The sequence below is a fragment of the Biomphalaria glabrata genome, chromosome 1 (genome assembly GCF_947242115.1).
Source record: "Biomphalaria glabrata chromosome 1, xgBioGlab47.1, whole genome shotgun sequence".
Taxonomy (NCBI): domain Eukaryota; kingdom Metazoa; phylum Mollusca; class Gastropoda; family Planorbidae; genus Biomphalaria; species Biomphalaria glabrata.
Genome location: NC_074711.1, coordinates 65,739,212 through 65,765,663, shown reverse-complemented (window position 1 = coordinate 65,765,663; position 26,452 = coordinate 65,739,212). Strand labels below are relative to the sequence as shown.

The window sequence follows — 26,452 nt, the reverse complement described above, 5'->3', positions numbered from 1 at the left end:
TCTTGTCCCTGTGAAAATCGATTATCATTTCTTTGGGTTTTTGTTACATTTAATAATAAAAAATTATCTTTACAGTATTCTTCAATGTGTTCTAATTCTTTGAAATACTCATTTACGTCTGAGCTCTCTGAGAGCAGGGCAAGAAGAGCCGCATCATCAGCGAATTTTGTGAAGGAGCAACAAGAACTATCGGATTGAAAATCATTGGTGTACAAAATGAACCACAGAGGCGATGTCACAGCCCCCTGGGGCGCCCCTGTGTTAACTATGCGTTCATTAGATATAACATTGTTTACCCTAACCCTCTGAGCTCTCTGGGTCAAAAATTCATTAGCCCATAGTATTATGTATGGACTAATCTGCAACGCTTTCATCTTTTCAATGAGTAAATGAAGTTGTATAGTGTTAAAAGCTGATGAGAAATCAATAAAGAACAATCTTACATAAGTGTTCGGTAAGTCCAGATGTTTGTAGACACAGTTTAAAATATTTAGGATGGCATCGTCTACATCTTTACCCTTTTGGTAAGCAAATTGTAAAGGGTCTAACTTATCATTCAGAAGAAACATTTTAACCAATTTTTCTAAACATTTAGACACAATGGAAGTAAGTGAAACAGGTCTATAGTCATTCATTTCCTTCGGTTTGGAAACCTTTGGCACAGGTACAATTATAGATGACTTCCACACAGGTGGTATCTCATGGTTTAGTAATGAAGTAGAAAAAATATCTTGGAAAGGTTCAGCTAGTTGTTCAGCACATTCTTTTAAGATTCGCCCTTTTATTCCATCAGGCCCACCAGCTTTCATTGGGTTGACGTTTTTGAAAATGTTACAAACTTGCTCTTTAGTAATCGCTAATTCTAAGCAGTTGTTAACATTGACATCCTCAAGGGCTTTGAGTCTTAGATAATTAAAATCTTTCGTGTCGAAGCGACAATAGAAATCATTTAAATCGTTGGCCAATGTTTTTTCGTCTCTTGTAGCCAGGTTATTTTTAATTTTGACTTGTGCTCCTGCCATTTTGTTCATGATGCCCCACGTCTGTCTCATGTCACTTGTATTAATTGAGTCTTCCAGCTTGGTGCGGTAGTTTCTCCTCCCTTCCTCAAGAACGACGTTGAGATTTCGTTGAGCAATTTTCCTTGTCTGTCCATCGCCACTCATAAATGCTTTTTTCTTTTTGATTATTTCCCGTTTGATTTTTGCAGTGACCCATGGTTTATTGTTGGGGTATATCTTGATGCTCTTAGTGCTGACACACATGTTTTCACAGAATTTGATGTAATTTGTCACTGCGTCGACCCATTCTTCCAGATTTGAAGTGGTCTCTTTGAACAAATTCCAGTCAGTGCAGTCTAGACATCCCTGTAGTTTGAGAATATTGTCTTGCGTCCATTCTTGTACGTTTTTTTGAATGATTTTTCCTTCTTTAAGTTTTGTACGGTAAGTAGGCAGCAGTTGTAATGTTTTGTGGTCCGATGATCCTAGTGGTGGCTTTTCACGAGATGTGAATGCTCCTTTGATGTTACAATAACATAAGTCCAGAGTTCTGTTTTCTCTTGTCGGACATGAAATGTGTTGATAGAAGGTGGGTAGGTCAACCTTCAAGGTACAATTATTAAAATCACCCAGTATAACTACTGGTGCGTCCGGTGACCTTGTCTGAAGCTCATGCACTACGTCAGCGATGATTGCAGCTGCAACTTCCGTTTTGGCTGTAGGCGGAACATAAACCAGGACTATGTAAATAACACCAAAGTCTCGTGGCAAATAAAAAGGTCTCAATGAGAGCGCCAGTAGTTCTAGATCCGGACAGCACATTCTCTTTTTAACCGTGTAGTTGGTACAGTATTTGAGGTTGATGTACACACAAAGCCCCCCACCTTTCTTCTTCTTAGACTCAGCCGTTCTGTCAGATCTCACGCAAGAGAAACCATCAATAGCAATCAGGTTGTCGTTGTCATCCTCCTCTAACCATGTCTTTTCGGCAAAGTAGGCTACCTACGACTCTCGAACTGCAAACGTCTCTTTGACTTCTTGGCTGCGGCTCTTCCACAGAAAAACGTTTAGTGCAAGCATGGAATGTTAGTTACTATTTTTCTTTGTAAGAAATCAGCAGCTAATATGTTTGAAGCGTAAACCTACAGAAAAGAAAAATGGGGCACAATTTTAGAAAGCACAAAAGCACGGATATTCGCTCACAAACTTGTGTACCATTATTTCCGTGGCTGTGCACCGAAGCACCTTTCAATAATAATAATAATAAAGCATTGGTTTATAGGTACACATTTCTTTTTATTGTTTTACCGTTGGGCGACCGGGACGACGTCGGAGGTAGGCCTACGTGCAATTCTTGCGTGTTATTATCTCCAGCAGGCCCAGGAACTTTTGGGATTATTACCTTTCAAAGGACAAACTCGTGAATAGATATTTAGCAAATATTGTAACTGACATCTTCGGAGAAGCATCAAATTCTATGTTTAAAATGTTGCCTAGATTTTAACATATAAAGTGAAAAGTATGACAAGTGCAAGAAATTGATATGTAGCTATTTTGAAAAAAACAACACGAGATACTTCCCACCATTGTTGTGTTCCCGAGGAAGCACTATGTGCGCAGGTATGTGCGCAGGCATTTACTGAAGAAATGTTCAATGTAATGGAACTGATTAAGATTATCAACTCCATTGTAGCTAAAGCTCTCTGTCATCACCTATTCAAAAATTTCTAATGAGGTAAAGTAAGTTGGTCTTCTGATGCATTAGAAAATTCGTTGGTTATTGGGGGGAAACGTTAAAAACTTTTCGCGTTACTGTTTACTGAAATAAAAACCTTGCACCTTGAGAAGAGTATATAGGCCTATTGACATTGCCGTTTTAACGAATGATCTCTGTATCCAAACATTGTATTTCATATTGGATTTTAACATCTCATAATCTATATCTGTTTAAACGTAAGTTACAAGGATAAGGAGACATCTTTTTTTCGATGTTAGAAGAAGTAATTTCATTCGCTATTTACCGAAGATTTTCTTTCCTACCTATGGAAATTGTGTCAATAAAATAGTTCTAATATAGACCTTTGCTATTTAAAACATAATATTACTGTTAAACGTGAAGAAAGCTTTTCTCAGAGTTCAAAGACTTTAAAAGCCACAAATAGCGTTGTTAGTTTGTGTAAATTTCTGACTACTCCTGTAACAGAAATTAATAGTTCGCCTTTTAAATTAGCAACTTTGAATTTTAAATTTGGAATGAGTCGCTGATTAAAAAAAAAAATAATAGTGGAGTTCAAAATTCGAGTCTTTTTGTCAATTTAGGGCCATTGGAGAAAAATAATGCGGATTAAGTTTACAGCACAATTGGTCTGCAAGATCTGGAGAGGGAAGATATGTTGATTTTCATACCTGGTATAGTATTCCTGACTCGTATGATCGATCACATGAGGAAACTAGAGTTTGATGTTCTTTACTTCTTTGGGTTTACTTATGTATGTGAACAATTATTTTCAAGCATGAACTTTAAGAGTAAATTAAGAAATCGAATTATAGATGAGAAGTTGAAATTGTGCCTAAAATTAAAAACAATAGCAAACAATTTTAAACATTATGTCACGTCTTTGGAGACACCTCATTGTTCACAAAATATATGAGGACAGTTTACCTAGCTCAAATTAGGTCACACGTTATCATATTGGATGCCAGAAAGACGCTGATTAAAACGTAGTAGGCCTACAAGGCTACAGAAGGGAAATAGAAATAACATATATATAGACGAAGAAAATCAAATGTAAAAGGGCCAGGGTATTCAGGGCCGGTCCTACAGGTTGCGGGGCCCTATGCGAAACGGATTGCGCGGGGCCTAATTTGGGTTGTGATAAGGATAATAAGTGAAAATTAAGATTTTGTATTAGAAAATAAATTCGTCTTTGCATTTTATTCATACTTTACTATAAGTACAAAATCACTGTTAAATTAACTTTACGAGCCATCTACAAAAGATGGTAGTTTTTCAACCAAACCTGATAAGCATTCAGATCTGCCTTTTAGATTTACTATCGACTCGCAAAATATCGCTTTTTTTTTTAAGAGGTCAAGATAGATTTAGATCTATATTTGTATGCCACTGACTATTGAAGTAAATTAAGTATTTGAAGTTCTTGTTTTGGTTAAAATTCACCTATTATTACATTTTTATTAAATGAAAACTGACAATGCCTTTTTTTTTTTTAATCACGAGTAGGATTGGCGTTTTCCATATTAAATGACACATCGAAATGACAATTCTGTCTGTTTTAAGATTTGCATCAGTTTTCAGAAGATTTTAATAATCTCAGGACATTTTCATGACTTTTTCTTATATTTTATAATTTCAGGAGAATTCCAGAACCCTTTAATAATAAGTTAAAATGGTTTAATTTAATAATTTACACCTAGTATTCGCATCGCGCGGGGCCTATGAAAGTGCGGGGCCCACTGCGACCGCATAGTTTGCAGTGGCCTAAGACCGGCCCTGAGGGTATTGAGGTGTCATGGTTCTAGATTATTCTAAGGAAAGATATAAAAAGAGTAGTAGTAGCTTAATAGGACTAGAGAGAGAGAGAGAGAGAGAGAGAGAGAGAGAGAGAGAGAGAGAGATATCTAGCAGTCGCTAGTTTGAAAGTAAATAGTTACGTATTTTATTGATCATTATATTATTGTATCCTGTGTATATATATATATATATATACTTTATATATGAACTATATATACATTTATTGTTTCAAGTTTGAGTTTAAAAGAATTAAACTCTAGAAAAATCATATCATGAGCACTTTGTTACTTCATTGTTTATTAAAGTGTTTGAACTATAATTACGGCACCTCTGAATCCACATATATCACAATTTTATCTTATCAAGATCATCAAGTAAACCAAACACAATTAATAAACACGTAACACGCCTGACTTTAGGCCATGGGCGTAGCTTGGAATTTTTCATAATTTGAGGGCCCGGGAGGCTTGAATTCTTTGCTGGCCCCTGCATTTTGCATAATATTTAATATCTAATGTTAAAACATTCATTTGGGGCCTCCCTCAAGTAGGGGCTCGGGGGATTTCACAAATTCTCCCCCCCCCCTCCTAGTACCCACTCTATCTATGCCACTGCTTTAGGCTTACCCTTTATAATTACTTTCAAAGGACATGTTTATATTAGTAGAGTATTTGTAGTTGATTTTTTTTATGTGCAGGAGCCAACGTTCGCGGGAGTCTATACCTAAATAGTCTTTTCGTCGTCTGCGCCTGTCTTTGGCAAGGGTCCTAGTATGAGTTTTAAATGTTTGTCAAATGACTTTGAGCTCTCATTTAGTCCACCAATATCTAGATCTAAATCTAGGGAGAAATACCCAAATTTGGAAGCACTTAGAGAGTCTTAAATTCACAACTTATGTATAACAAGGAAGCTCAACAATCTTCGTAAAAAAGTACAATATATTTATTTAATGTAATGTAAGCAGTACGCTAATCAATGTTTGCAAAGTCTCAGATTCTACTGTAGATAGAGTCTAAATCTAGACTAGGCCTCTTCTCAGTCTCAGGACAATGGTTTGTAGAATCTAGACCATTAATTATGATTAATTTAATTAAACTTATAAGCCTTCAAGTTCTTAGTCTTATTTTTTATTTTTATAAAATAAAATCGTTACTTACTTACTTAACTTACTAGAGATCTAGACTCTAGACTCTAGACTAAAAGACTAAGTCTAAGACAGTCTAAGAGTCTAAGACTAGTCACTAGTGACTAGAGCTAAGAGTGTACTAGAGTCTAGAGTAACTAGACTCTTAGTTAGACTCGTCACATCTTACTTATACTACTTACTAGTTATACTAATAATAGTAATACTAGATCTAATCTAGTCTAGATGATGATGAGTAGATCTAACTCTAGTCTAGTCCTAGAGATTGTCTAGAATCTACAGTAACTTACGTTTATCGAACAAGTTAAGCTCATTCGCCAACATTTTTTATGTTTGAATTTGTGTATCTCCGTAAAAATTAGACCTAGAAAAAAACTGATTATATCTATGAACTCCTCATCCATTTTTCTTAAAAAGTAGACATGTTTTATTCTATTACTACTCAAAGTTAAACTTATATTTGATGTTAAAGTGAGTCAGGTCGATGATTTCAAAAGCTTAAATTATCGAACACTTTTTTTACCTTTATCTTATCTTATCGAACATATTAAGAACTTATCGAACACATGAGAAGTATGGTGTTTTAAAAGTGTTATAATCTTAAAATTTTGTGAAAAGTATGGTGTTTCAAAAGTGTTATAAACTATATTTTTTTTTTATTTATATCATTTTCTTTTTACGCCATGTCAAGACAGACAGATTTTAGTCATTTTCACATGGTCCACATCGAAGGAATCTATAATCTATCACTGATCAGCTCTGCTTAGAAACTGACGGTGCTAAGCCCAGTAACGCATTACCATAGTACTTATTTAGGTCTAAGCTATTTTGAGACATAAGACCATTAAAAAATTAAATCCAGATATTATCTATTTGAGGGAGAGCCTAATGGCCTAATGGCGGAAAACAGATTGAGGTCTCAACATTCTACTTTTGGGACTTATTTTTTGACCAATTTCAAATTGGCTTTTATGGACATATTATATATCATTTTTGATGCCCAAGAATAGAGGAATTAAAAAAAAATAAAATCAAAAGCATGAGACAATTATTTAACATAAAAAAATTAGGTCAAATACACTTACCCCTAATTGGAAAAATCCTTCACTCACAGAAGATATATCCAGAAATCCATGAATTTCACAAATAATAAGCTTTGGTAGCCAATAGATAATCCTCCCCAAGTCATTGCAGGACACAACAGTTTACTTGGTTGACCTAAAAACAAAACATACGGTACGCGGCCCTACGTAACTAGCCGCCGATCTAGCACGCTCGGTGTATGTAACAGCCCAAAAGTCAGTGCTGGATATTTTTCAATCTGGGCGGGGAAGGGGGGGGGGTGCTGAAAAGCTATGGTAGCTTGCGAGCTGTGTTACCTATAGATGTAGATAGATCTGCCCTCCCTAAACCACCTGGTTGACCAAAAAAAAAAACCACCGTATTTTAGAGCACGCTTAGTATTTGTCACACACACACAAACAACATATCTATATATCTATCACGCCTAGTGTTTGTGACCTAATTAGCGGCTTGACCTTAGGTACTCGAATGATGGCTCCTCCCCCTTTCCCCTCAACATTGTTCTTACTACAACTTGAACAATGTTTTGGGGCTGCGTTGGTGGCCTGGTTTACACCTGTGTGTTGGGCTGTCACTGACCATTTTTTTTTTTTGTTGTGTGTTAGTCTGGTGGCTGCGTTTGGATTGAGTCTTGAAATTTACGTTGTTACTTTGCACTGAAAAAGTGTGAATGTTGGAGAGTGGAATTGCGTAAGAAGAAAGCGCGGGTAAGGGGGTGTAGGCAGAATAAGAGAGTGGTTAAATGTGTTATTGTTATTATTTTGAATATTTGTGATGTTTCAAAGAAGTGTCTTTGTAGCCCATTATGAGCTTTATCATACTTTATGGTATATGGTACTTTATATATAATTTTTTTAGACCCTGCGCCACACGTCTAGATCGAGAAGCACAACTGACTATGTATTTGAGGCTGACGTCACATTTTAATGGTCGATCAATTATTGATGATCTCTTGATACAGTGTCTGGACTGTTTCTCTCCCCCCCCCCCCCCTTTTTTTTTTAACCTACCAAAGACACTTTTATTTCAAAATACCATATCTACATTCTATACCTCCCCCTTAGCCCTTTCGTTTTATTAATATCTCTTCACATCAAGCACATGCGCTAGGTATTGGTTTATAAAACATAATTCAGAAGTTAATAGAATGGGGCATCTGAAAAAAAAAAAAACTGGATATATTCTAAGTTCATTGTTCCTGAATTATATTCTATATTCCTTGCACCTATGGTAGCACAACGATGAAAATAGCATCAAACTATATGTGTCATAAAATCAAGCTTTTAAAATGGGTACAATTAGTGCATATCGATGTACATCTATTTACTTAGAAAAATATAGCACATTTACGGTAAACCACAAATAGCTGATACAAATTGTAACACATGGGTAATTTATATATGTACTTTGCATTACATTATTTTAAAAAATAACAATTAAAAAATATATAATTTAAATATTTTGTGTTCTTTGGGTTATATCCCTTTGATGTTTATTTTTAACATTAAAATGGCGTTCGATATCTTACGAAGCTGAGATTGCTTATATAAAAACTGCTATTATCGAACACCCCCTTTTTAAACCTCAATTTTCATGTTTAGGTAGCAAAGGACACTTTAAAGAAAATTGTTGAAAATATTTCTCAGCCTAATTAGAAGCGTATTATATAGGTTTTGTTAAGCTGAACATCATTGGCATTAAAAATACCCTTAACCCGAGACTCACTTCACTCTTCCCAAGAGGTCAAAAAAAGTGAAATTTTTATACCAATATTACCAATGCACTTTGAATATAAGTAAAAAAATTATCCTCGGGTGAAAATGAAACTAAATATAACTAAACTATAAAGAAATGGACGATGCGCAATAGGAATGGACTAGTTTCATCATAATCATCGAAATATAGGAGAATTTTAAAAAATACAATGGGGTGTTCGATAAGTACCTTAAAACGAAGGTGTTCGATAGATGTAAGTTACTCTAGATCTAGATTCTAGACTCTCTAGGCTAGTGTCTAGTCTAGTAGTACTCACTAGAAGTAGTAGACTAAAAGTAGTACTTGACTAGTCACTAGCATTAGAGTAGATGTCTACCGTGTTAAGAGTCTCTAGAGCCTAGAGTGACATTACTCTTAGACTGACTAGAGCAGGGGTTCTCAACCTGTGGGTCGCGACCCCCTTGGGGGTCGATTGACAATTTGTCAGGGGTCGTTTAAGACCATCGAAAGTATGGCCTAATCTAAAATGTAAAATTTGATACATACATGTTTTTGTAACAACGGAAATTACTATTTTTATTGTTATTCGAAGATAGATTTAGCAGACAGCAGAATCAGAATTCATTTCAAACATTTTAATTGTCGCAGCAGAACAAATTTCAACAGTTTAAGTAAATGCGCTTAATGCATAAGCCTGGTCATGTTGTAAAGCTCTGGTATGTTGTATGTAAGGTCAAGAGTCATTATTAATCGTCAATAATAATAAGATATAAGTGAAGTTTAAGGTTCGCCACTTGTAAAGTTCATATAGGGTGTCTAATTAAAATACTAAGGTGTTAAATCTGTAATATGTGAACCAAAATGTGTACGTTTTGAAAAAGGTTGAACAGTGCATCCATAAATTAGAATTTTAATACATAAACTTTGTATAGAAATGCATAACATATTGGACAACATGAACCTTAGATGAACTTCTAATTGTAGTAGGGCAGAAAAGCATGGGCCTCTCGTAGTGCTCTGGTAAGAAACTCTGTTGTGGGCCTCCCATAGTGCTCTGGTAAGAAACTCTGTTGTTGAACGTAGTGTCTCATAGCCTCCATGAAGTTCAAGTGACCCTTCAGTTGTCTCCCCGCAGCATTTGGACACTCTCGTAAGACATTCACCAATTGTGCGCCTGCCAGAACTCCAATGAAAGTCAAAAGTGAAAATGTTTAGGAAACAGAAATAGGTTATTGAACTCATTAATAAAGATGCAGCGAAAAATTTCTTTATTACAGACATCTGGATCAAGTGTTTATAGTCATGTCCCAATTTGTCTGTGTTGCATTTTCTTCTTCAATTTACAATAATACATTATTTGCATAACAGCCTGTTCATTATCATGTCTAAATACAGAAAAAAGTCACATGTGTATGCAATTTGAATAATATGAATTAGAAATAGTAAGATAAATAAATGCATATCTTAAAGAGATATTATAAAGAGAATATAATTACATATTGTTTCATGATTAAACATAAAGCTTTGGCAATGAAAATCAGATATTTACTGTTTGGGGGGGGGGGGGTCGCAGCATAGTGAGGAATTGTAAAAAGGGGTCGCCGAGCAAAAAAGGTTGAGAACCGCTGGACTAGAGTCTCTAGTACTCTAGTGATAGACTCTAGTAGTCTAGAAGGCTAGACAATCTAGTTACTCTAGTTCTAGTAGAATAATAACTAGTCTAGATTAAAATATAAAAATTAACAACCATTTTTTATTAGAAACCTGTGAATCTAGAACTTACAATAATTAATGAGAAGTTTAACCGAAATTAACTTCTTCTCATCTAGCTACATAAATGAGACAGCAAGCTGGAACATCCTTTGCGATGGTTGAAGCTTCATTAAACAGGTCTTTTCCATTTGGGGCTATTGCATGTTCATATAAGCTACTAAATAGAACTTCTCTATGATTTCAAAATTGCTGTTTGTGTCGTGAATAATACCAAGACCAAGAGTTTGATCAGTATCAGATGTGTCTGTGGACTCTTAAGTGGCAATAGAAAATATTTCAAAATTGCTGCTCTGTCTCTTCGTTTTGAATGGAAATTTGTGCACCATATCCTTCACTTATCTTGTAATTGCCATGAGCTTCAACTGCATCCTTTCTTTTTCATGACTGACTGCAAGCAAGAACTTTTTTTTTACACATTTTAAGTCTGAAAATGACTTCGTTTCTCTACTGATAATATGATCAGCTCTGTAGCTAGTCTTACAGCAGACTAATTCTTGCCTCTTTTTTTGGTAGATGTTCTAATCTATCTGCCTCATTTGTTTTTGTGTTATGATGTTAGGTGTGATGCTCTTTCAAAAGAGAGCAGCTACATATCCTGTATAAAACAAACATGTTGACTTTTTATCAGTACCACATGCACAATCCATCAAAGAAATAGTGAGAGCCCTGAGGAAGGGAAAGATTTTGTAAACTTTTTTATGTGGGGACGTGATTTTTGACATTTTGGGATGATGGGCCGGATGGAACCATGTTGCAGGCCGGATCTAGCCTGCAGGCCGTAGTTTGGGCATCACTAATCTAACATAGAATAATTGAATGATAGATCTAGATTTCTAGAGATCATATTAGATCGAAACCAATCGTCACAGAAGCCCTGAACACTGACCTGCAACTCACAACCTGTGGGCAGTTTAAGAGTAGTTTAGACCAATAGCGTGCTGCTACAGGCTTGTAGGACTAGGCATCGAGCAATGGGTCTCCATAGCTCACACTATTCACAAGTTTTGACGAAATCCCAGTGCATATTTTTCCACATCTAATTAAGTCATTGTCTACTTGTGATGTCTGAGTTTGTTGAAAAATTCAAGATGACTAAAAACAGTGCTGGCAGAAGAAATATGCTGTCACTGAGGTAACTGATACATGCTTAATACATGAATAATCTGTCTAGTGTTGAGCCGAACATATCCCAGGCTCACATTATAGGTCTCACCAGTCACATTAATAAGCTCTTAACTCCTTGGATGACAAAATATTGCCCCTAAAACAGAGCTTTCACGAAGGCAGCATCGCACCCTTGTATTTAGGCTTCTTTTCTTTTTAATTCATTCTTAAAACCCTCCCTCACAAGTACTGATAGTGATATGATCTAGATATAGATTTATTTTTAGATCTAGTGGTAAAATACTAGAAATGATAGAAATTGCTCAATAGGCACTTTGATTTTGGAAAGTGCTGCAAATGTGTTAAGATAAAAAAACTAATGAGGAAGTCCTGCAAGGTGTCAGGATATCCAAACTGTTATCAGTAGTAGACTCCTTGCCTGTGGACATGTACACAGAATGTCATATGGTCTACATTGTTTGGTGATCTAAAAGAGGGCAGTAGAGCTGAGGCTCTTCCACTCAAGATTGACTCCAAAAGTAGGTGAAAAAAGCTCAGTTTGGGCCCACATGGAGGGCAACCATAAAGGAAAAAAAAAGGTTGAAAATACTTAGTAGCTTCTGGTCATTACAAATGCCTAACTTGTGACTGTGGGTGTTTGATTGGCTTTGTTACTGTATAGAGAAAGTCTCTGCTGGTTTGATACAATGTCCTGAAGACATCATCTAGTCTTGTAAATCTTTGTTGTTGTTTTTTTTTTTGGCAATTCTATTGCATATTAAATAAGTAATACTTTTTACAATCAATTGTTATCAAAATGTTACCTTAAATATAAAACCTAATTATTTATTGTAATTTATTTTATCTATAGACCATTTTATACTTTTATTTCACATTTCTTTTCAGGGTGATTTTTTAAAGGGTCTCCCATCTTATAATGAAAGCAACTTCACCAGATTCCATTCTGACTCTAGTCACAGATATAATGTAAGTTTTTTTTCTCTCATGATGTGTGAATAGTAAATTAGCTATGTACCCCTTTCAGACCTTGCAATCTATGGGGGCACATGATGTAAAGCTTATTTGTTTTTAATGAGTATGTTGGGTGGCCAGTACAACTGCCATTACTTCCCCTACATACATGTCCAATCAGGGCCGGTCCTACAGGTTGCAGGGCCCTATGCGAAATGGATCGCGCGGGGCCTAATTTGGGTTGTGATAAGGATAATAAGTGAAAATTAAGATTTTGTATTAGAAAAGAAATTCGTCTTTGCATTTTATTTATATTTTACTAAGTACAAAATAACTGTCAAATTAACTTTACTAGCCATCTACAGTAGATAGTAGTTTTCCAACAAAAAGCTGATAAGCATTCAGATCTGCCTTTTAGATTTACTATCGACTAGCAAAATATAGCTTTTGTTTTGTTTTTTTCCTAAGAAGTCGAGATAGATTTAGATGTATATTTGTATGCCAGTGACTATTGCAGTAAATTAAGCATTTGAACTTCTTGTTTTGGTTAAAATTCGGCTTATTATTACATTTTTATTAAATAAAAGCTGACAATGCCTTTTTATTTTTTAATTGCGAGTAGGATTGGCGTTTTTCATATTGAATGACACCCCAAAATGAAAACTTTGTTTGTTTTAAGATTTGCATGAGTTTTCAGAAGATTTTAATAATTTCAGGAGATATTCATGGCTTTTCCTTATATTTCATAATTTTAGGAGAATTCCAGGAACCTTTTAATGATAAGTTAAAATGGTTTAATTTTATAATTATCACCTTGAATTTGCATCGCGCTGGGCCTATGAAAGTGCGGGGCCCACTGCAGCTGCATAGGTTGCAGTGGCCTAAGACCGGCCCTGTGTCCAATACCCATTACAGTTGTGTGTACTCAGCATTCTAAAAATCCAGAAATATGAAATCACATACTTTATAGAGGTTTGAACTTACAAATCTTTCTGCCCTAGGCTTTACTACTCAGCCACTATGCCCCCCCCAGTCAACTAGCAAAATTTCATTTTATTTATTTGTCAAACTTAGTAAATGTTTTTAATATTATTAGTATTTTTTGAAACACTAATTGAATAAGAACTTTATTGAATGAATAAGCCTTGAGCTTGATTTCTGTCCTAGTTGATTGAGTTTTCAATTCTAATCAAAGGTATAACTTAGTTGTGTTTGATAGAGAACTGATACCGGTACAATAATGTTTGTTTCATGAGAAGCCTAGTTTAAATATGAAGATAAAAGCTTCTTTAATATAAAGGTATTATTTGTAAGTAAAGTTAAGGTACATCAATATGAAAGCTTAGCATCTAATACAAATTTAGGATCTTATAGTTGATACAAAGTCTACTCTTTTGAAGGGATCAAAAAAGTGGAGTTCTTGACAATTTCTTGTTGAATGTATAGAATGATTCATGCATGATTTTTGTGTCTTTTTCAGAAACCAACTGTGTATATATCAACAAAAGATTACCCATCAGAACAAGGTGAACAAGTAAACATTTCAGCTCTTTCCTTTCTTGTAGTATCCACATAACAACCAGCATATTTGTTTTTAAGTTCATTGTTTTTAAATGGATGAGTGTGATGATTACAGTTATTGTAATTACCAATTCAACCACAAACATCCAAATCTATCCATCCATTGCTCAGAATGAAAATAGCAAATAGTGATCAAAATTTGACAACCTGGCCACCAGTTTGGCTTTTAATAATGCTCATGAAAGCCTTCACATATAATGTACATTTAATTGATGATTGAAGAAAGTCTCTATACGGGGTGGGGTGCAACTTGCATGTAAAACATTGACAAAACATTATGTCATATAAGTTATGAAACTCTTCAAACCTATGTTGAAATAAGAAGAAATAAGATGAAGATACTCTTATTTCATTTAAACTGGTATTTAATAGTAAACACCAATTAGTGAAGCTACTTTTACAATTGATGCTAGAAATAAAGTTTGTCCTAAACTATTTGTATTCTCATTCAGGATAAAACTGTTCTTAGAGCAGGTGAAAACTTCTCTCTTGGAATATAAGGGTGACATAGTGCTAGTACAAAAACATTATGCCTATATATTAGTCCAACAAAAAGTAGACAGATGGTTAGTCCAGTGTCCTGAAATCTTGAAAGATAAATTGATTTGGCAATCAAAAAGAACATCTTTTGATTCTATTAGTTCAATGACAGTAGCACCACTTACACATTGTTATATTACTTAAGTATTGAGCACTAAAGTTTTTGATAGGAATCATAGATTGAGCTTTAGATAGACAATTAGCAAAGTATTAGGTTTATGAAATTTAGTCAAAACTAGGTCTCCACTGTTGTTTTTTTTTCCCTTTAAAAACTTTATATTAATTTTCTTGTGTGTGTTTTTTTTTACAGTAATAACAACAGAGAAGACCAACATATTGTTAAGATATCTACATCAGCAATGGGATAAAAAGGTAGATATTGTGATAAAGGTCTCTTATTTAGTTTTGAACATTACATTTGTAAGAACATTAAAACTGATAACAATTTTTTTGTTATTCCCAGCATGTTTCTCAAAGCGGAGGCAAGAAACGAGACAGCCAGCGTGCTAATTTGTCTGAATTAAGTGAAGGAAGCTCATCATCCAAAGTTGCCCGAGTCAACTCCACAGACAGCAGCTAAAGTAGATTAGTTTAGACAATTATCATTATTGCTCATGACTTGGAAGTTGTTTTTCATACTTTAAGTTTTTCATTTTTTCTTGTTTTTTTTGTTTGTCTAAGACCCACATCTGTACAAAAATATTAATAAAGTTTCCATTTCCACTAGCCTAGACTTGAAGTAACCAGTAATGGTAATATGAAATTTCAAGCTTGCATGATTTACGGGTTAAAAAGTTCTGTTAAACTAAGTTTAGTGTAAATAATTTATAGTTAAGTTAATATTTCTGCATTTTAGCTGATTATGATTATTAGTATATTAATAGCCAAACATTAGGATTTTTTATCTACTAAATGTCATGGTTGAAAGGTTGAAATTGATGCTAAAAGGCATGTTTTAACAAAACCAATAATACAATTTTATATGAGCATTCTTTCCTTTTAACTTGAATATATTCACATGATTCAGAAATTATCAGCATCATAAAATCTATTACAGTGTTCTGGAATATTTTTGTATCAAAAGACCAACCTGTGATGTGCTTTTATAATGCTGAAAATGTGCAACTGATCTTTATAATTTTCTCTCATGTAATGTTCACTATTTTGCTAGTTTATTAACTTGGTTTGATCATGTGTATTCAAATATGATTACATTGTGTTGCAGTCACATTTTTCTTCTTTGAACATATTCTGTAAATATTTACCACATAAAATGTATGCTGTTTTAACTTATTGAATGAAAGCCAGTCAGTACTAGTAAAACTATTCCATTCAATCAGTTAAGAATCATGATAAAATGCTTTAAACTTTCAGTTATTTAGTAAATTTGAGCAGATTTCAAACTTTTACAACAGTTAATGTTGTTCAGCTATTAACAACAATGTCCAACTAAGTTGTCTGGTGAAAGCCTGTTTCTAAGCTTTTGATATGCTAGGAAGAATCCACTCCTGTTATTTGATGATTGAATAAAACATTTGCTCCTATAAATTTCTTTAGTTTGTTTTTAATTAATAAAATTAACAAACAAAAGTTTCATGGAAAAAAAAACAACTTAATTTTATTAACATAGAGTAAAATGGCCTTAGCCCCAAAATGTAAAAAAAAACAAAAAACAAATCTATGGCATGTCAAAGGTTGACAATGTTGTTTCCTTGGTAACTAGCAATAAAAAAACAACTTCTGCTATGTTCTTTTGGATATCTTAAATAATGGAATGCCGTCTAGGGATAGTTTATCTTGTAAAAAGATATTAATTAAAGATAAAGTGGCATTCACCAATTGTTAAATCCTAAATTTTAAACTAAAAAAGGTCAAGCTAAAAAGGTTGACATTTACCAAGGAAAGCTTCATGTGACAACAGGTTTTTAAGAGAAATGACCAGATGATGGACACACAACAGAAAGAAATGGTGATAGTCACAGCCTTGGAATAAATTAAATGTAGTTTAGTAATTAAGGCATTTTGTTGTGTACTGAGAATGGTGGCAGCAATAGAGTGAGAGAGAGATAGTTCCTTAACAAAGACATGCAATATGAATTCTATTGAGATCTATATTAGTACTATATATTCACTATAAAGGAACTATCAGTAAAATGTTGTTCATTTGAATAGTATCACATTCATTCTATCCAGCTATAAACTGTATTGAATTCATAAAGTAAAATCTAAAATAATTAAGAAAACATATATAAGTTTTCTATTATGTGTACATACATATATATATATATATATATACGTGCAGTACTTTAATTCCTCACCTAAAGGTTGTAACTTTTCAAATTGTATCCAAACTAGGGTTTACTGTGTCTGTATATTTCTGTAATGGCTATGTCTGTACAAAATGATAAGAAAACTGTACAAAGTGGATTATACAAAAAGTCATCATGAGGAAGGAATGTATCAAAAAAAGTTTCTCAACTTGACTTTGTAACTAGAGACTTAGAAGAAATTTGTTCAGTTTAAATACATTGAACAAAAAGAACTAAACATACGTTGGTTAAGATACACAGTGGCAAAACATGATCAAGTAGCCTATATCAGCCTACAAGGAAAACAATTTCAAATAATACTTTTATTAGGACAGAGCGCTCTTAGCTCAGAATTGTATTTTGTTTTATTTGCTAGATCTCAAGGCATGACATTAAACACATTTGTGTCATACATTGTTATTGAAAGAATGAAAAAGTTTATTTCAAAAGACCCAGCATATCAACTATAGAAAATGTTTGAAGAGCAGATAACTGCTGCTGGTCCACAACATGAAGAGCTAAGAAAGAATACCAATATCACAAAGTTGATCAAAGTTATGTTTCTTTGAGAGTATCATTTGTACAATGGCAACAAGGTTGCTATAAAGGTATAAAAAAGAAGACCACAAACATTCATTCAGAACAAACACAAACAAATCTAACACTGCACTCTTGAAGATATCTACATTACTAGACCTATAGGTAGTACAAGACTACATCATAGTAGGAAAATAAAACAATGGCATATCACAATGAGAAACCAATGTTCTCAAGAAATCCAATTCAAGATTTTTTCTGTTTATCACATTTAAAAGTATCACTGAAAGTTTATTTCAAAAGAATTTTAAAATATTTTTACAGAATTTTGTTTACTACTGAAAGTTATTACAAAACTAAATTTGACTGCATTTAAATAATGGCAAATAATACTGCCATGTATGTAATTACACCAACTGGAGGAAACCAGAGCAGAAGAAAAAAAAATTAAGATTACGAATGGTTTTTCTAGAAATATTTGCAAAATATTTTTTAAAAATAAATAAACCATATTTCTTTTAAATATCTAAAACAAATCAAATAAAATATAAATAAATCAATCCTATGTGTTTAACTAATGAATTCAATTGTTTCATTCATGGTGTAAGGCCACCCAGCAGCCATTTCCATATTTGTTTGAAATCTGCCACACAAAAAGAACTAAGCAAATCAATGACAATAAAAAAGGTTCCCAATGTCACAAAAATATGAACCAATAAATGCACCAAGGAAAAAGTGTCCCTAAAGTAAATCTTGTTCACGACAAAACTGTGTATCTTGAGCTTGAGTCAGAGCATTCGTCATGCAGGCATGCTTCAGTAGACAAAAATACTACACAAAATCTATGTATAGAATACACATTTTATAAGGCATTGATCTAGGACACTAAATGTACACTTTATGTACAAATAAGTAACAGCAGTTAAACAAAATACACTTAACATAAATTCTCATTAAGTTTCTTTACAAAGAGAAAAAAACAAACAAGTTACTTGTTATCTCTTAATTTGAATTATGCAGAATATATGGATACTACTTTGACTCTATTTGAAATATAGCAAGACTACTTGAATTGTCTATATGCATAACAGGCTACAAACTCTAGAAAACTGATCACCATTTAATAATTGATTTACACGTTCAAAGACTCATTCCTCATTGAACATCAATATATGAACTTTTCAGATTGAAAGTACAAGTTAACATGTACAAATTTTCTTTTAAATTTTTTAGATCTAAAACAGATCAAATATCTAGTATTTTCTTCATATATATATATATATATACTTTTTTACCAGACAGCACTCTTGAAATATCCCATTAGCATCCCACTTTCTTGTTGGCCATAAAACAGATGAGCTGAATATCACCTGCCCCATACATCAAAGACTACAACTTTATTCATCATTCACACAATTTTTTTGTTACAATTGAAGAAACAGATTTTGTAAACCTTGAATTTGTCTAGTGGAGAGAGAGGGTGACTTGGGTGGAGTATTAGGTCTAGGTACCTAGACATATGCAGAAGGTGTGAGGGAGGATCCATGTTTAAGCAAATATTCAGCAATCCTCAGATTTTGGGTATTCCTTGAGGCTGGAGCTTGGAAGGATTCAATTATAAATGTGGGCACAGTGAAGCACTAGGGAGGAACTTTCCTCCAATCCAGTCTGAACAAATAGACTAAATATAATTCATTTGCTGCCTATAATAAACTAGCAGGTCTGACAAACAAAGAATGTGCCACACTCAGCTATGCCAGTGTTTACCAAAGGTAAAAGTTTCTCTATTTTTTTGAGAGTTAAAGAAGTCTAGGCTTAACTTCTTTTTTTTATCAATGAAATTAATATTGCGTTTTAAATAAGTTAAATGAAAAGATAATAATGGACTAATGGACACTTCGAAACACTTGTGTGCTGACATCGAGCACTCTCTCTGGGCTGTTTGGTTAGGTTACGGGGGCTAAGGGAAAATATTTCACACTTTGGTAAACACTCAGCTAAAACATAATTGCCTACTTAAGAAAACAACAAAGATAATAACACAGGTAAAACTATCAATTTGTTCATATAGAACTAACACTTCCTGATTACCTACATCCCTAGACCACACAGTTGAAACACAATATTGACAGTAAATCAATGTATACAACAAGAAAAAGAATCCTCAAACAGATCTGTCCCACACACATTTTCAGTGGAAGACTTCAGAAAGATTCTCTGCAAGCCGATTACTAGTACTCCAATTTTGTTGTTCATTTTTCTACAATCCTGGCCTTGTATTTAACAACTATAAAAAGGAACTCATTTTTTTAAAAGCTAAATTAAAACAAAGAGTTCAGTTCTATTTAAAACAGGTGCTGGCATCAGAGCCAATTTTTCTTTTCAGCACTGCTCCTGAGTTCAGCTTATGTTGTTCCTTCATTTGAAACTAAACTTTTGTTGTTATTTAATTTGAATCTAGACTTGTTGGAGATTCTGTCACGACTGAATATCTTCTAAATGTCTACACTCAGATTTCAACTTCACAAACTCTTTAGCCACCTCATCATTCGTCCTCTGGGACAGAATGCGTAGCACAGTGAAACCAGTGTCATCAAGGTGCACCCTGCGTCCCAAGGCTACCCAACAGGCACAGCTTCCTTGCTCTATAATGTCCCTCAGCTGCATCAAGGCAATACCAATTAAACGGTCCTCTCTGGCAAAGCAATAATCTTTGACACAGAACTGAAGTTCATAAGCATTGGGATCATCTTCATTTCCTAAGTTGCTGCAAAACAACAAAATAAAGGAAAGTTACTATGGTTACAAATTTACGCTTACGAGTATCTATAAATGCAATTCATTACTAAAGTAGAAAAAAATGTAGATCTTTTGAGGCATGAACAGAAATTAATGATGGCGGTTAAATCTTGTTCTTTTATTTCTTCTTTAGGAAGCCTACAAACATTATTGTTAGTCATTTGATAAATTGATCAAACTTACAAATGTACTAAGGCAACATTCAAGTTTGAAGTGACATTAAATATGTTTCCAAGACAACTGGTTAAGAAAAATAAGATAAAAAAAACAACAACCAACAACCTTTTTAAAACAAAAGGACTTTGTGTATTCTGAAAGAAAAATAGAGCAAAGTGGAGCAAACCTAAGAAATTCAGTATGGAAACTATTCCAGTGTCCTGTCAGTATTAGCAAGATGTTAGACTTTATTTCAAAAAGACCAGAGCATCATTTAAAACAAAACTTTATCCTTGGAACCAACTCTTACATCAACAGAAAAACAACTTTCTACTTCTATGGAAAACAAAGGAGTATGAATGTTTTCCACAAGGGAATTCCTTTGATTGACATTATCTCACTAAGGTGAGCTTGAAAGGCTAATAAAAAAGAGATACAGAGAAAATCTTTATTTTTACTAAACATTTTTTATAACTATTTTAGCATAACCAGTAAGATTTTAGTAATAATTCCTTAGCAGATCGAGCCAGTTGGACTGAAATTCAACATATTGGTATGTAAAGCTTTAACATATTTTACATTTCTATTAAGCTAGTGATAATACTTATAAGGTTGCTATTCCATTATTTTTAATAATTAAATTTTTTAAAAGTTCAAAGACAATTTTTTAAATGTTTTCTTCAGAGAGAAAAAAACTTGTAAAATGTCATTGAAAAGAATACTTACAATTGGAATGTCTCATTGTATTTTGGACTCCAGTTATTGGACTTGGATTTCGTGGAGTGCTTTCTCTTTTTGTCATTCAAATGAGGGCCAATTAAATGGACTTCAACAAAAGGCCTGAACATGCCAGTTGTACGCCACTTTAGGTCATTACATGCAACAACTGAAATCAAAGTTGAAATATTGATAAACTATTATTGTAATGAAATACACATTTCAAGGTTAAGGTTTAAACAGTAACAGGGCTGTGTTCAGGATTTGGTGCTACTACTAACCTCTAACAGTGACTTTATGCTCTCCTGTGCCAGGATGGGTTGTGAAATCCACTTGAATAGACACTTCCCCAACAGGATCTTCCTGGCCAGGTTTTTCTAATGGGACGAACAGAAATACAGATATTTAGTTTGGTTAGTGAAGGTGACATATTCCTAAAAGTGCAATGCAATTTTTTTTTAAATCTGTTCTACTCACCTTGTTGTGTCTGTGTGTTAACAAAAGTTTTAATCAGTGTGTCTGTTGTTTGTGTGTACAGACTTAAGGCATATCTCAAGGACTGCAACTCCGCACTCTTGTCTAAGAAAGTCTTCTTTAAACCCTGAAAAGGTTTAAGTTATAGCTTTTCATTAATAGCACATAAATATACTTTTATAATTCAAAATATAACAATGAACAACAACAACAAAAGAATTCAACAAGTTTTGACTCTAAGTGTAGTCCACATGCACTGGAGGTGAAACCTACCTGGCCACCGGCATGGAAGTATTGTTTAATTGTGTCTAGAGCCATGTCCAGTACAGCACATTGTTTAGGGCTCAAGTTCTTCTCAGCTTCCTTTGACATGTCCTAAAAAAAGTGAACCGAAACAAAAATCCTTAACACTACGAGTACACATAGAAACTATTGCATTATGTTTTAAGTATGATATGAAACCAAGGAATCAATTTAATATTATGGTACTGAACTAAGGATTATTAGTTTCAGTTTGATCTAATCTAATCATTATGACTAATACTCTGACCCAAGGGTATGAAATGTACAAAAGTCATTATTTATATTATATACATAAATATACATATATAAAACATGAAAAACAAATAAGATCTATATAGCATGCAAAAAAAATTACAAAACATTAACTATTGCTGTTTTCTTTTTAAATAAGTATAATGTCTGCTATTTTGTTAGCAGGTTTTCTACTTATGAAAATCTGATTTCCAAAAAAAAAAAAAATTAAAACAAAAAATATCTAAAATTATTATTATATTAAAATATTATAGCAAGATAAAAAAAAAAGTAAAAATTATTTTGGCTCTTTTGAAATGGATTCCATAACTAGTTAAATTAATTTTCACAAGAAAAGTAAAAATTTATTACTTTCTCACTATCTTCTGAATACATTACTTGTATTTTTAAATATTTATAAATATATAAAAGAAATACTTTATACATTTCTTATTTAATTTTTTTTTTTTACAAGAAGGTCAGCTGACAGAAAAAAAAAAGATGATTGATGTAAAATAATAGCATTACTAGTACAACAAAATACTTTCAATGTATACTTTTTAGTATTTATTGAATTATAGAAAATGTAACCTTTATTTACTTTATGCCACTTCATTATCAAATATTTCATTCTGAATTTTCAATAAGCTCACCAGTCACCATTAATGTTTTTCAGGAATAGGGTATGCAATCAAACACCCTATATCAAACTTAGATACCAGTTTATTAATTAGTAGGTCCAATATCGACATATCTGACCAAAACTCTTGCATCAATTCATAGCTTACAAGCATTAGATATGCTTCGGATCAAGTTTGATCTAGTGACATTTGACTCCAGCCAGGAAGAAAACAAAACAAAATAAGAACAAAGTACCAAGAAGGTGGCCTGTATACTCTTGACCTGCTTCATTGGTGTGTTCATTGGCATCTGGCTGACGTGATTCAACAACATACGAGACATGTCCTCAATCTTGGCCTGAGCATTACTAGGGAGCGGTAAAAGCTGAAAATGGCAAACAGATAAAAAAAAATAGGAAAAAAACCTTCACCTGATGGATGTTCAATAAACTTTGGGTTGAAAAGAAAAAATCTTTTATTAGGAAAATAAAAAGGTGATAGAAGAGAAAATCTAAAATCAAAATCCTTTTTCAGATTAATGAAAGAATTATGTGTAATAATGCATTTTATACCAGATCTAAAGCTAAGACAAGATACACATTGATATTGCCTATTTCTGTGATAATGAAAGCAATAAAAAAAGTTATTTTTCTTTTTTTGAAATGGGGCAATAGCGCATTAAATTATTTTTTAAAACAGAAAAATGTTAATAGTTAACAATTACATATTATAGAGCTGAAGCCAGTAATAAAAAAATATAATTTACAGATTTGTTCTTTTAATTTCCTACTATTTTATTTAAATTATTAAAAAAAATGTTTGTACTTTATTTTAACTACAAGAACAACAAAACCACAAATAAACAGCCTTATGCACTGAAAAGTTTAAGAATAAAATCTAGGAGATAGATCCAATGCCACCAAGCAAATGACCCATTAAACCACTTACCACTTCTTCTGAACCAGACTGATAGAAAATATGAGATATTGTTTAAAGTCACACGTTACTTGTTTCTTTTAGTTATATCATTAATGGTTGTCCAGGGCAATGTCTTCTTGGGATCATACAGCTACACATGGTCTTTTACAAATTGTACAAAGTAGTTTTCATTCAAACAATATCAGAAAAGTTTTCAGCTGCTAGAGGTGTTAGTGCAAAAGAATAATAGCGCTATACCTGTCTTGGGTCGGACAATGGTGGAAGCACCACAGTCTTTTCCATGGTGTGCATGACAATCTTCCAGAGTTCCTGAAAATAAGAAAAATGTTTATAAGTTTTTCAATTGAATAAACCGATGACACCTGATGGTCAGTAAATGTGATGTACCAAGTAAGATAAACATAAGAACTTGACTCAAATACTATTTCACTTCATCACTTAGCAAATGGATAATTTTGTTTGTGATTATGTGGCTGGGTTAAGTTTATAAAGACAATTTGAAAAGCAGATGACACTACTAGAGGATTGTGTGCCCAGAACATGATCTTCTATCTACATTTTTCCTAATGCCTTGGAAGTCAAATTCAGGTCAACTGAATATACAACATCATTACAAGTCTGTGATTCCTTCTTGGTCATTCCTGAAATTGATGTCTAACAAAATGAGATATCTCACTATTGTAGGTTGTAGGTCTATACTGTCATCTCATTGATGGCAAGAGCTGTGTATGACCAACATCTTTTTTTTTTAAATGCTATTCATAATAAATGGTTGAAATTAATTTTTTTCAGCCAAATGTATTTTCTGTGTTTGAATGTCTTTAATGTCTGAAAAGTCACTTTTAGTTAAGTATTAGATCTACTCATTACAGCTCTATGCTGATGAACAGAAGGTCAAGGGAGATAAACGTTACCTTGAGTAGTCTCTTGAGAACAGTCTTCTCACAGACTTGAGCAAACATGGATAGGCTGATAGATTGAGATGTGAGTTGGTGAGTTCATAGTTGGAGACAGCAATAAATACAAGCATGCATTTAGTTTTGTTAGAAGCAGAATTGAACATTTATTCATTTACAATGCCAGTATTTGTCATGCTATATAGTTTCAGTTTAAATAATGGAACCCCACACTAATTGAAATTGAACTGACACCCCCATAACCATAATTAAACAAAGAAATAGATTAGTTATACTAATTCAAAATTCATTAATAACATAAGTCTACTGCAGTGTTTCCCACATTTGTTTACCTATGTGTAGGCCTACCCCTTTTATAATTTTTGTAATGCTGAGTATCCTTCGCCCCCCCCCCCCCCCCACCACCATTTAATTTATTAACAGAACATAATAAATGTGTATTTAAAAAAAAATCAGCATAGTTAATGAGGTGCAACGGGTACCCCTTTCAACGTCTTCCTGTACCTCTGGGGTACACGTACCCAAATTTGGGAAACACTGGTCAACTGAATTCTACAAAATAAACCAATTAAATCTGTTAGGGTTCCAATGTAATTAGCATGCTTTTAGATTAATATTAGAGAAAGAATAATTCTTATGTATCTGATACTAATGTAGAATCAAACAATATTATTATTAGTATATTTGTTAACATACCTTTTATGTTTGAAAAACTTATTAGAGCACACATTTAAAGGAATTATACAAGACTATTAAAACTGTTAGTTAGAGCAAGGTTTAAAAATAGTCTATTACTCAAGCTGTATCCTACCTGCCATCTAAAAGATCCATAAGTGGTCGAAGCACCATGTCAGACTCTTGTTGGATACTCGACCTTTGGCTTGGTTGAGACAAGGAGACCTGACCTCCACCTTTCACCTTGCATAATAAACTTCCTAATTCTTGCATACTTTGTTGGATTTGTGGCTCTAAACTGAAAGCACAGAGATCATTTGAAGAGAAGATAAACAATAACAAACCAGACACAGAGTTCAAGTTTTTTGTTGTTGTTCAGCTATAGAATCATCAGATGAATATTTTGTATTCTATAATATTGGATGAGAGGAGGATGACTATTATGTTACACAAATACCAGCAAGAGTCATTTTTAGCTGCATGATTCACAGGTCATATGATAATAACTGAGGTTTGTGGGACTGTACAAAAGTATGAATAGAGATATAGAGTAGACAGGTATTTAGCAGTTACTTACAAGCCATGTCTTTGTCTTTTGCTACATTAAAATCATCTAGCCTTAGAAAAAGCAATATTGTATACACTACTTAACATATATAGTAGTTACCTTTTTGAGAATATAGAGCTCAGCTGATCTAAAACTCCATTCAGTTTGGACTGAAGCTCATTCAGTACATTGGCAGCATCAGCATCAAGCTGAAAATAAAAGTTTGTTTCAATGGCAAGAAATCTGGAGTGACTTGGTGTCCAGTACACCAATAAATGGAATTAGCAGATTTCCTGATGAAAAATTATCTTGCTATTCATACAATTTACAGAAAGACATAAGTATGCACATGTATGGCTAACCAGGGCACGTTAATTCTAAAACATATATATATATATATATATATATGTCTCCAAAGACAGTCAGATGTGCCCATATGAATTACTGATATTGATCTTATCGTATTTAATACAGACGTTACTTCAAAAAAGAAGATGATTACGTCCTACGCGTCATGCATTTAGTCATGCATATTAACCAATGACTTAAATTCTGCAAAGTCACTGGTTTTCCTGACTAGCTCAGGCAACCCATTCCATGCTCTAATAGCACTAGGGAAGAAGGAGTATTTGTACAAATTTGTCCTTGCCCATGTGGAGTATCACCAGAAAATGCCGACCACGTCCTCCAAAACTGCTCTCTCTACCAAGAGGCCCGTATAAGACATTGGCCCCAAATCACCCCAATAGAAAGAAAACTATATGGAGAGCTCCCTGATTTGG

At 33.5% G+C, this 26,452-nt stretch overlaps 2 protein-coding genes across 17 annotated transcripts in view; one reads left to right on the top strand and one right to left on the bottom strand.

Moving 5' to 3' along the window:
• The first annotated feature begins 5,412 nt into the window (after positions 1-5,412).
• LOC106073710 (DET1- and DDB1-associated protein 1-like) lies at positions 5,413-15,994 on the top strand. Its single transcript, XM_013234338.2, has 5 exons — positions 5,413-5,585; positions 12,260-12,340; positions 13,806-13,851; positions 14,757-14,818; positions 14,910-15,994. Exons 1-5 carry the CDS (start codon positions 5,583-5,585, stop codon positions 15,024-15,026), a joined length of 309 nt encoding a protein of 102 aa, XP_013089792.2. The 5' UTR covers positions 5,413-5,582; the 3' UTR covers positions 15,027-15,994.
• A 43-nt stretch (positions 15,995-16,037) lies between these two features.
• Positions 16,038-26,452, bottom strand: part of LOC106073711 (protein unc-13 homolog B-like) — a 370,504-nt gene continuing 360,089 nt past the window's right edge. For 13 of the 16 annotated variants that reach the window (XM_056008493.1, XM_056008484.1, XM_056008461.1 and 10 more), the window contains 10 exons: positions 25,791-25,879; positions 25,260-25,421; positions 24,446-24,500; positions 23,769-23,840; positions 22,849-22,977; positions 21,712-21,813; positions 21,442-21,565; positions 21,246-21,341; positions 20,974-21,133; positions 16,038-20,059 (listed from right to left, as the gene is read on the bottom strand). In XM_056008493.1, coding sequence (XP_055864468.1) covers positions 19,771-20,059; positions 20,974-21,133; positions 21,246-21,341; positions 21,442-21,565; positions 21,712-21,813; positions 22,849-22,977; positions 23,769-23,840; positions 24,446-24,500; positions 25,260-25,421; positions 25,791-25,879 — 1,278 coding nt within the window. In that variant the 3' untranslated portion in view covers positions 16,038-19,770. Of the gene's footprint in view, positions 20,060-20,973; positions 21,134-21,245; positions 21,342-21,441; positions 21,566-21,711; positions 21,814-22,848; positions 22,978-23,540; positions 23,559-23,768; positions 23,841-24,445; positions 24,501-25,259; positions 25,422-25,790; positions 25,880-26,452 lie in introns of those variants that run through there. The other 3 variants (XM_056008512.1, XR_008774442.1, XM_056008569.1) reach the window with 3 other exon arrangements.